This window comes from Dipodomys merriami, unplaced genomic scaffold (assembly GCF_024711535.1).
Source record: "Dipodomys merriami isolate MVZ:Mamm:240054 unplaced genomic scaffold, mDipMer1.0.p SCAF_11, whole genome shotgun sequence".
NCBI classification, from domain to species: Eukaryota; Metazoa; Chordata; class Mammalia; order Rodentia; family Heteromyidae; genus Dipodomys; species Dipodomys merriami.
Genome location: NW_027202382.1, coordinates 20525555 through 20537592, shown reverse-complemented (window position 1 = coordinate 20537592; position 12038 = coordinate 20525555). Strand labels below are relative to the sequence as shown.

Genomic DNA, 12038 nt, shown 5'->3' with positions numbered 1-12038 from the left:
AGATATAGATATAATGGAATTCTATGCCTCCATCAGAAAGAATGACATCCCCCTATTTGTTAGGAAATGAAAAAAATTGGAAAAAAAATTATACTAAGTGAAGTAAAGCCAGGCCCAAAGAAACATAGGTCCCACGGTTTCCCTTATTTGCAACAACTAGTTTACATCTAGGATAATCTTACCAGAGAAGCAGAAAAGGTCACAAGCTATGTACATATGACTATATAAGATGATGCTAAGCAAATGAACCCCAAGATATGGACACGAGGTTTTTTTTCTTTGTTGCTGTTGTGTTTAATGTACTATGTAATTGTTTTTTGTTTCTTTTGTATGTTCTTCCCCACTGTGGGTTAACCCCTGTTTTCACTGTATTTGATTATGGTGCCATGCATCTTGAATGTACATTTTTCTAATTTGGGGAGGAGGAGGGAAATAACAAAATGCTGAAACAAGGATATAGGTTGACTCATTCCAACAATGATTCACACAAGACACTACGTTGAAAATGAACTTTACAACTTGGGTGAGGGCAATTGGGGGGTGGGGACGGAAGGGATAGTAGGGGAAAAAACAAAAGAGGGGGTAACAATGCTCGATAGGAAATGTACTCATTACTTTCAACCCCTCTGTACAGTATCTTCACAATAAAAATATTAAAAAAGAATATCCTCCTTTGCACTGTGTGAATGTTTAGATTGCTATTAATTAATTATGTCCAGGTGTAATTATTTGTCTTTTACTATCCATTGGATTTACTTGTAGATTTAGAGGCACATTCTACTTATTACAATTGAGGGAAACCATGCAGCCTGTTTCTTTAGGTCTGCTGTACTCTGCTTAGTATAATTTTTTCCAAGTCTTTCCATTTCCTTACAAATCGGGCAATGTCATTTTTTCAGATGGAAGCATAGACTACCATTGTGTATATATACCATATGTTAAGACATCTCCAATCTAGGAATCCGTTGCGGTTCATTTAGTTATTTATTAGATATTAGATAGCTTCACTATTCTATTTTCTTTCATCTGAAACCATTTTTCAATATTACTTTTTCAATTAATTTATTCAATAACCTTAGTTGTGATAATAGTTTACATAAATGTGGTCAGAATATCCCCCCCCCTTTTTTCTTTTAGTGTCTATTGCAGCTTTCATGATAAGCTTTCATTCCAGGTGCCATTTTATTTGTTTTCTATCTTTTTTAAATTAGGTCAGGCTAACAGGTAGAGTTTGCTGATTTCATTGATTTTTCCAAGCAAACAACTTTTCTGTAATTTTTTCTAATGTTTATTTTCTGTTTCAGTAGTACATGTTTTCTTCATTTTCTGCTTACCAACCATTCTTTTTTTTTTTTTTTAGATTTGCACTTTTTAAGTGCTATCCATTTCTTCAGATAAAGAAGACTCAGGTGACTGTTATTGTTATTTTTTTCCCCTTTCATTTGCTTGTTAATTCACTATCATCTACAGCTATGTCAAGAACCTGTATAAGCTGACTGTCGGTGGGTCACACCTGTAATCCTAGCTACTCAGGAGGCTGAGATCTGAGGATCATGGTTCAAAGCCAGCCCGGGCAGGAGAGTCTGTAAGACTCTAATCTCCAATAAACCACTAGAAAACTGGAAGTGGCGGTGTGGCTCAAGAGGTACAGCACTGACCTTGAGCTGAAGAGCGCAGGGACAGCATCCAAGCCCAGAGTTCAAGCCCCATGACCAAAAAACAAAAAACCTGTGAATTAGATGAGAAAAGAAAGGAAATCGCTTGATTTAAGTATCTTAAAATTCTGAGTGAAGGATAAAGCCCTAGAAGAAGTTGGTTTTCATGACCACATTTATAGTTCCCAGCTGCTGTGGCCTCTGCAAAGTGTAAAATCCATTACAAATCATAGCCCTTTCCTGTAGTTGCCTTGACTTCTTTATTTGTAGGTCAGATGTGCCAAAATGGTGCCAATAGAAGTAAAGATCCACAAATACACACCCTGGATGGTAAAAGACAAAAAATACATTGGAACATGTATTATTCAGGGACATTATACAGGTTTCTAGATATTCACATAGTGAGACCAAAGGAGACTATTCTTAGGAAAGGATCACAAAGGCTCAATAGTTATGTGCATATGATCATTTAAAATAATACTTAGTGAAATGAACTCCAAGAAATGGAAACAGGTTTTTTTTCCTTTGTTGCTGTTTTTGATTTTTGTATCTTTTGTCTTGTTTCTAAGTTTATGTGTTTTGGTAAGGGTAAGGAGGGTGGACACAGAAAGGAAGGGACAAAGGGTGAACAAAGGCAGCAGTAAGACTAGACTCTATTTTGAAAATTAACTATACAACTTATGGGTGGAGATAGGAGGGACCAACTGGGAGAGAACAAGAAATGTTCAAAAGAAATGTACTCATTATCTGACTTATATAACTGTAACCTCTCTACATCACCTTTACAATAACAATACCATAAATTTATTTTTTTAAAGTAAAGATCAAACAAAAAGTAGAAAATGAGTAAATGAGTAAATATAAATGTAAAATGAGTAAATGTGGGCAAATTCTAAAGACTACCTGTAAGAGGAAGGCATTTGGAGAATACAAAATGAAAAGAATAAAAAACAGGAGGAGGCTGAATTTACTGAAAGTTAATAGTTAATAATGGAGCAAGGAGTGGGTGGTAACAGTGGTGGTGACACTGGTGCTGTGGTGTTATTAAACTATAAAAGACTTGAGCTCTGGTCTTAAGTAAGGACAATCTTTTGCTGGACAGAAAGCTCAAGAGGACAAGGATATTGTTCTGTAATGATTAAAACAGGTTTAAATGTGGTTGTTTAATCTAGTTTTTGTGACTTAGCAGTTTACAAAGACAGTCTTTCTGCTAATAATCAACTAGACCTCTAATTCAAACAGCTGTGGAATACCCAAAGGTGTTCAGGTAAGAGTAGCTTTTCAGGCAGATTTATTATTAGAATGAATGTTAATAGCAACTTACTAATAATGAGAGTACCAATCTCTAATTATGTGTTTTGAGGAGAAAGAGTACCAGAAATCACTTTATTCTATCCTTACTAACCCATTAATGTGTCTCCCTCTTTCTAATAATATTTTGTAAAATACTGGAAAAATCTATCTGGAAATTGGGGTCTTGTTTATATTTTGCTTGTAGGTTTAGAAATAATTTGTTTAAAGTACAATTAGTGACCTACTAGGATTAAATTCTATAAAATATTTCTTAAAGCTGGACTATTATTATTAGACCTATTTATGCAACTCAGGAATGTTTTCTGATAGCAACCATCATTTTGATAGAAAACACCAAAACAAATGCAAATGGACTAAAATTAATGACTTTCCAATTTATTTCTTTCTGTTTGGCTGATTATGTGATGTTTAATGAGATTAATGTATAGAAGGAATTCTACACCCTGAGCTATTTTAGAACCTAATCTTTTAGTCACCTAATCTTCTAGTGGTTATCATATGTAGACCGCTGATAAATTCTGTTAAACTACTAATCACTTTGACTAAGAATTGGAGATATGCATTGTGTTTCTGACTCTTCTGTATAACTCTATGTAACCCTAAGTATTCAATTTCTTGACTATTTGTAAAAAGTAAAATAAGGTACTTTTGAGCTAAAAAAATCACTTGTTTTAGGCCTCTTAAGAAACAGAAGCAATGTCTTATCCACTGATTTACTTTTTATAATTTAATTTTATCATAAAAGTGATGTACAAAGAGGTTGCAGCTCTCATAATTGAATTCTGACTAGTTTATATAAAATTATGACTGAAAAACTAATAGTTACCTCCAAGAAAGAACATACCCCTATTCCTCCAAAATATTGGAATTGGGGGCTGTGTCATTCTGATTGGAGCTTGAGCTGCATTGCCCCTTCATTGTAACTTTATTTGATTGAGTTGCTTCTGGCTTTCATTTTTATTTACTTATTTGGTTAGGGGATTGGACCTTTCTTATCAGAAGATCCTGATATAAATGCACTTCTTGGGGGAGATCTTTGTTTTATGACCATGTTTCTAGTCTTTCCAATTATCTACCAAGAAGCCACAAATGGAGTTACAGCTCAAGTGCTAGAACGCTAGTAGCTTTGAACAAAAAAGTTCAGGGACAGTGCTCTGGCCCTTGAGTTCAAGCCCCAGGACTGGCAATAAATAAATAAATAAATAAATAAATAAATAAATAATCAACTTAATCTCTCAGATGTCTTGTATTACAAGCTTAATATTGTAGCAGAATATTTTGTAACAGAATATTTGCTAAAAGTTTAAAACAGTTCTAAGAGGTGTGATTGCCATCCTATTTCACTATTCATTCACTTCATCAGTATTTTCTTTCATTCATCGTTTTTCCTTTCCCTTTGGGGGCTTTGTTGAAGATATTTCTGAAGAATCACCCAAGAAGCCACACTGCCAAAATGGTTCAAATCATAGCGACACCTCTCAGTGCTCTTGCTGATGAGCCAGTGCGGATCCGCGCTACAGGCCTGATCCCTTTTCAGACGGTGTGTTTTCAGGCATCAGTGAAAGATGAGAAGGAAGACGTGTTTCGTTCTCAGGCCTTCTTTAGGGCCAACGAAGCGGGTGAAGTAGACTTGGAGCGTGATCCTTCCCTTGGAGGTGACTACACGGGCATCCACCCCATGGGTCTTTTCTGGTCCTTGAAACCTGAAAATCCTTTAACTCGACTGCTGAAAAAAGATGTGATGAATAGTCCCTTCCAGATCCAATTGAAAGTTTCTGAACCACAACTGCCATTAAAAAATGTTCACAGTGTTCCGAAGGCCAGCCTGACTTTGGAGAGGTGGTATGTCGCGCCCGGGGTCACACGGATCTTGATAAAGGAAGGTCGTCTTCGGGGAGCCCTCTTTGTCCCTCCAGGTGAGTAGAATGTTTCTAGTTGTTGTTATCCATATCTTTTTCCTCTTTCAAATGCCTTATTCCAATAGGAATTGAGCTGAACTGATTTCCTGCCTTCAAAATTAGGGATCAAAACAGGAGTGTGGTAATAATTGCACTAAAAACCTAAGTTTCATCACAGTAGTTCTGGAGTTTGTCTAAGGATATGATAATTTTTTGGGGGAGGGGGGTCCGGTTGTGGGGCCTGGGCGCTGTTCCTCAGCTCTTCAGCTCAAGGCTAGCACTCTACCACTTGAGCCACAGCGCCAATTCCGGCTTTTTTTCTTTGTGTTTATATGGTGCTGAGGAATCGAACCCAGGGCCTCATGCATGCAAGGCAAGCGCTCTACCACTGAGCCACCTTCCCAGCCCCAGGATATGATAATTTAAGGAGTCCTTCCATTCTGAGATTTCCAAAACTGGGTATTATGCTAAATTTATATTCATTAAAACTTGACTATCCGAAGACACTCATGTTGATAATATGACAACCATGTCCCAGCTCTGTCTTGTTAAATAACACCTTATGTTATTGCATTGTTGACAAAACAAGTTTATTTTTTTTATTGTGAAAATACCATACAGAGGGGTTACAATTACATGGGCAAGATAATGAGTGCATTTCCTATCAAGCATGGTTGCCTCCTCCTTTGTTTCCCCTTCCCATTCCTTCCACCCGCCCCCCCCCCCAACTTGTAAAGTTCCTTTTTCGACATAATGACTTGTACATCTCATTGTTGCAATGGATCCACCTGTATCCCTATTTAAGCGTTTTGTTTTTTCCCTTCCCCACCACAAATTATACCAACATCAAATTCAGTGAAAGCAGGGGTTATACCGTGGGGGAGGGACATACAAAACAACAAAGAAATCATCTCGTAAATATGTTAGAAACAATTGGATGAAAGCAAGTTTATGATGTGATGGACTGAAGGTTTATCAGAAAAAGTAGAAGATCAAAGAAAAGAGCAGGAAGTAAGTAGCACAAAGTTTTGTTCCTCTAGTATTCCACCTCTGTTAAAAATGTGGGTGTTGTTTCAGGCCTTTTACCTTGAGTTGAAGTGCTGATTCATGGTGTGCTATGTGTTAACCACTGGGGACATTGCATGTGCTAGGACTCTTGCTTCAGGTGTTTGTTCTGTGGGCATACAAAGGAGAGATGAGTTGTAAGTGGTAAAGAAGAGGTTAAGCATATGCAACTCAAAAGTCTCAAAACATTTCTCAACTCAATATTCTGGTAAGACAAGGGGTATTTATTTCAAAATAAGTGTCTTCTTTTCTACAGAAAATGCAAAAGACTTTTTACAGATTTGCTCAAATACCATTTTTGAATAAAATATATATTAAGTATTTTGTTATTTCCTTTTTCAAAGGAAAGTCTTTTTTTTTTTTTTTTTGGTCCAGTCGTGGGGCCTGAACTCTGGGACTGGGCGCTGTCCCTCAGCTCTTCAGCTCAAGGTTAGCGCTCTACTACTTGAGCCACAGCGCCACTTCTGGCTTTTTTCTTTTTGCTTATGTGGTGCTGAGGAATCGAACTCAGGGCCTCAGGCATGCAAGGCAAATGCTCTACCACTTTAAGCCACCTTCCCAGCCCAGGAAAGTAATTTTTTATTCTCAATTCACCTTTAGCCAAATCACTACTTTTCATTGAATGTCATTAAAAATACACATATGAATAGAATACTCATGTAAGTGCACTGTGAATTTCTTTCAGGGCGTGGGCATTACTTTATTTTGAAAAAAGATAAGCTGCCTAAAAGAGAGAAAGTAGAGGAAGTAGAATTGTGGCTCAAGTGGTAAAGTGATAGCCTTGAGCAAAAAGCTAAGAGATGGCACCCAAGCCCTGAGTTCAAGTACCAGTGCACTCTCTCTCCCTCTCTCTCCCCCCCCTCCTTACCCAAGTGTAAGTAGAATGATACTCTGATCATCCTTTCTTTCATTAACCATTGGTGTGTTTTAGGCTGTATTAGGTTGAAGGGAATAGAGAATACTCTCTATTATTGAATGAATGATTCATCATTTACATCTGCTTGGGTGGAAGACCCCATCACTGGTTACTCAGATAAGTATAATAGAATGTTCCATCTGGGTTTGAGCCAATGTAATTGCTTCAATTTTTTTTGAGCCATATACTTCTTTGAAAAATTAAATCTGTGATTTCCTCCTGTTTGACAGTCAGTTTCTATTACTGTAACAAATACTTGAGGTAAACATAGTTAAAGAAAAAAGTTTAGATCACAATTGTAGAGGCTTCGGTGCACAATTGGTTGGCCTCATTGCTTTGAGCAAAGCTGCACCTCGTGGTAGGCATGTGTGGTAGGGAACAACTGCTTGCCTCATGGTTAAGAAGCAAAAGACAGGAATAAGAAGATGGGGTCCCACCACCTCCTGCAAAGTATCCTCTCAATGACCTGAAGACCACCCATTAGAATTCAAGTCTTAAAGGTCCCACCACATGCCAGTACTGCCACCCTGGGACACACGACATGACTTTGGGGGACATTTCAGATGCTAGAGCATCTCCCATCAATAAAATACACATATGAATGGACATACCACATCTAGTATCTCATTTTAGGACTTTGGTAGGTTTCTTGAAATTTATTTGTACATATATTAGAAGTTTAAAAGCTTGCTGGGCACCAGTGGCTCACACCTGTAATCCTAGCTACCAAGGAAGCTGAGATCTGAGGATCATGGCTCAAAGCCAGCCCAGCAGTAAAGCCCTTGAGACTCTTATCTCCAATTAACCACCAGAAAACCAGAAGTGGTGCTGTGGCTCAAGTGGTAGAGTGCTCACCTTCAGCTGTAGAGCTGAGGGACCATACCCAGGCCCAAAGTTCAAGCCCCATGACTGACAAAAATAAAAAAACAAAACAAAACAAAAACTTTAGCACAACTTTTATGGCTTTGTTTATAGCAAAACTATAGAAATAAGCCCCATTTTCCTTGGCTTCAGAGATTAAACAGGTCTAGGGATATGATTCGTAAGAAAATGTCTAGAGACAAGCAGAAAAGATCAAAAGCTATGTACATATGACCATATAAAATGATGCCAAGGGAAATGAACCCCAAGATAGGGACACAAAAAGTTTTACTTTTGTTGCTGTTGTTCTTAATGTACTGTGTGATTTTTTTTGGTTTCTTTTGTATGTTCTTCCCCCATGGCATAACCCCTGTTTTCACTGTATTTGATTCCGGTGCATGCATCTTATATATAGATTTTCTAATTTGAGAGGGGAAGGAAAATGACAAAATGCTGAACCAAGAATCCAGGTTGACCCATTGTAACAATGAGATGTACAAGATACTATGTTGAAAACAAACTTTACAGCTTCAGAGGGAGGAGGGAGACACATAAATACTCATTTCAAAATTTGGATGCATTTCTTCTTTGTGGTTTCATATTTTATTAATAACTGTACTGTGTGTTTTGTTTGTTTGTTTGTTTTTTAATTCTCAGGAGAGGGCAAGTTCCCAGGGGTCATTGATTTGTTTGGTGGTATTGGAGGCCTGATTGAATTCAGGGCCAGTCTCCTGGCCAGTCATGGCTTTGTTACCTTGGCCTTGGCCTACCATAGCTATGACGACCTGCCCTTTGTACTTGAAAAGGTAGATCTGGAGTATTTTGAGGAAGCTGCCAACTTACTACTGAGACATCCAAAGGTAATTTTTTTATTCTTTAGTAGATGTTAGTCACAATGTTGTTTGTATTTTTCATTTTTATTATCTTTAAATTAGTTGTACAAAGGTGTTTCAATTCTGCAGGTCAATTTATGTAAACAATGCATCTTGATTAGTGTCATCGCTTCCATGATCCCTCCCTGGTCTATCCCAGCTCAGGCTGTCCCCTTCAATTCCCTAGTTCCATTTTCATATGGGTACATATGCATTCACATCTGTATTCCTCCCTTGATTCCTCTCTCCATTCTTCTACCCTTCTTGAAAGTCCCACTCCCCTTAGACAAGACAGGTTTCAGCTACTTGGTCTTTATTTTGTTGAGCTGTCTGTTAATTGTTCAAAGAGATTACACCATGGAAACCTACCTTTGCATTTACTGGGTTAGCCGGCTCATCTGTGTACATTCTTACGTCAGAGAATTTATAATCCTCTGATTATCTAAGCTTTCCTTTCTTCCCTCATCTCTCCGTCTGGCAGAGAGCTCCTCGATGATAAGATATTGTGCCTTTCTAGTGCTTATTTGATGACTAACAATAAAAAGAAAGCTGAACTAAGCCCCCTTTCGAGATCTTTTGGAAAGCAAGCAAGCCAACGACTTTATTCAAGTTTCATATTCTGTCTTATTAATTTCTACTTCTTCTCTTGCTGTAAGGTGCCCACTCCTCCGAATCTCTAGAGACTCGGATTTTGTGCAACCAAGTTTACCCATTGGTTAGCCCCCTGACCATTGTTCACAATACTATTTTTTTCTCCTCTATATTGTTATTTCTTGAAAGCATCTTGAACTCATAATAAAACACAATGTCGAATCCATAATATATAGGCAGTAAAATGTGACAGTAACTATAATATTTCTTTGTAAATTCATAGAATTCAATATTCAGTAATACAGAGTTCTGTATTCCAGAACTCTAGAAATGGTTTATATAAATATATGGATGAGGATTTCTTTTTGCTTACTTTGTTCTCATTTCTCACCCAACTTCTTGATTGAGAGAGTACATTTCCTAACTGAAGGAAAGAGTCCATTTTGTTTCCATTTTATTTTCAGGTCTTGGGCCCAGGCATTGGGATAGTCTCTATATGCAGAGGAGCAGAGATTGGACTCTCTTTGGCTATTCACCTAAAACAAGTCACAGCCACTGTGCTCATTAATGGTCCTAACTTCATTATTGATGTTCCACATATATACCGTGACAAGATCATAAAGCCCACCCCTTTCTCTTTACACCTGCAATCCAATGATGTCTTTGGATTTGCAGAGTTTTATCGAGTTTATGCTGAAACTGGATGTAAGGATAGCCGTTATTTTCTTCCTATTGAAAAGGCTCAGGGACATTTTCTCTTCATTGTGGGAGAAGACGATAAGAATATCAACAGCAAATTACATGCTGAACAAGCCAAGGAACAGCTGAGGAGACATGGGAAGAACAACTGGACTTTGCTATCTTACCCTGGGGCAGGTCACCTGATAGAACCTCCCTATACTCCACTGTGCCGTGCTTCAAAGCTCAGCTCCTTGACCACAGCCATCCACTGGGGAGGAGAGGTTATCCCACATGCAGCTGCACAGGAACATTCTTGGCAGGAGATTCAGAAATTTCTCAGGAAGCACCTTGTGCCAGTGAAGACCAGTCAACTCTGAAAAGACTAGATATGCCTTAGAAACAGAGAAGTAAATTTCTTTATTAGCACCTTGTCTCTGTGTTTATAGAGGAACAGCTTTGATCTCTTCTTGTAATAAAGAAGTTAAAATGAGAAAAGGGCAGAAGGACTGAGAAAAGGGGAAAATGATTTCCACTTAACCAAATAGACATTGGGAGTCCTACATTTGAAGAAGTAAACGTACCTGCCCTAAATATTGTCAGCACAGCAATTCTCAGCCATAGCAATTACCAAGAGAATAAAGATAATCGATGATCAGTCACAGAAATCTTAGGCTTATAAAAACAAACTGAAAACAATTAGATGCCATTTGTTTCCTAAAATTCAAATTGATCACATTTCAAAATATTTTTGAAATTGCTTCATGAAAATAACATGCATATTTTCATAGTTGCTTTATTATTATTAGAAACTCAAGCTGGGTATTTTAAGGCAATTTGTAAACACGTCCATAAGATCATTGAATCATTTATGATCAATAATTTAATGAAAGCTAACAAAATTATGTTTGTGCTTCAAAATGTACAACAGTTTGTATCCTCAATGATTTGAAGGGGAAATCAAGACCCATAAAATTGTATCTCAGGGAAGTAGTCATAATATTGGGAACTAGTTACCTTTCTGAATTAGGAGCTAGTATATTTTTTCTGTAAACTACCAGAGAATGAATATTTTAAGCTTTGTGGGCCAGAGGTTTAGACTACTATGTCTTACTTTGATACTTTAACACAAAATCAGCAAAGATAATGTGTAATGAATGATAGTATCTGTGTTACAATTAAACATTTATTAAAGGATATTAAAGTTTCCCTGTCATAAATTTTATTCACCCCAAAAGCAGTTTTTAAGATTTTCTTTCAAGCATTTTACAAATGTAAAAGACTTAACCTACTGACAACACAAAAATATTCTCTGGGTTCATGGAACGTAATGAATTCAATGACTCTGAGTATAGACAGAGCAAAAGGTCATATATGTGGTTCAAATATTCCTGAGTTATTGAGTTACAATAAATGTGAAAGGTAATAATCAAGGAAAGAAGAATCAGTAGAAACAATTTTGAATCATTTTGGAGGTATGATGGGTGAGCTAGTAAAGAATCTGAAGAGCAGAAAGCACAGGATGATCCTTTTCTGCTGTGTCTGCCTAAACTTACTTCCTTCTATTTGCTTTCTAATACTATTTCAATTTAAATAATTCTATTTATTCAGGGTGGCACAATTACCTTTTCTCCTCTCTTATTTGGAGAAGTGGTTATATTTCACACCCATGGTCAATCAGAATACCTCACTTCGACTCTTCTAACCAGTAAATTTGGCCTGATATATATGCCTCAATTTATATTTTATGGACTCTTCTCAAAACTAAGACCATTTGGGATTTTTTGTGTGCTTTTTTTTTTTTTTGGACATCACCAGAATGTATGAATTCAACAGTCTCTTGAATAACAAAGGTTTGTACCCTTAGTAGTATGTGTACATTTTTCTCATCTTTAACTGTTTTTTTTCCTCAGATTTGTAATCATGTTAGTCACTTTTTTTGTCAGTGGGACAAAATACAGAAGAAAAATGATTTAAAAGAGAAAGGATTTTTTTTTAGCTGTTGCAGAGAGTTCAACTCGTGGTCATGTGACTTCATTACTGCTGAGCCTCTGTGTGGTTCAGGGAGTATGTTGGGGAGCAAAGTGGCTCACCTCATGGTAGGCAGTGGGAAGAGAGAAAGACACACAAAATTGCCAAGGACAAGATATACCTTCAAAGATTTGTCCCCAGTGACCTACCTTCTCCA

The 12038-nt window shown here is 37.2% G+C and overlaps 1 protein-coding gene across 1 annotated transcript; it reads left to right on the top strand.

Moving 5' to 3' along the window:
* The first annotated feature begins 2726 nt into the window (after window positions 1-2726).
* On the top strand, window positions 2727-11057 carry LOC138819350 (bile acid-CoA:amino acid N-acyltransferase-like). The gene is made up of 4 exons (XM_070010814.1): window positions 2727-2922; window positions 4384-4885; window positions 8367-8569; window positions 9637-11057. The coding sequence occupies exons 2-4, from the start codon at window positions 4423-4425 to the stop codon at window positions 10228-10230; spliced, it is 1260 nt and encodes a 419-aa protein (XP_069866915.1). The 5' UTR covers window positions 2727-2922; window positions 4384-4422; the 3' UTR covers window positions 10231-11057.
* The last annotated feature ends 981 nt before the right edge of the window (window positions 11058-12038 follow it).

Coding starts and splice junctions, on each gene's coding strand:
- LOC138819350 (XM_070010814.1), top strand. CDS start 4,423: ATGGTTCAAATCATAGCGACACCTCTCAGTGCTCTTGCTGATGAGCCA. Junction 4,886..8,366: donor AGCCCTCTTTGTCCCTCCAG/GTGAGTAGAATG, acceptor TTTAATTCTCAG/GAGAGGGCAAGTTCCCAGGG. Junction 8,570..9,636: donor TACTACTGAGACATCCAAAG/GTAATTTTTTTA, acceptor TTTTATTTTCAG/GTCTTGGGCCCAGGCATTGG.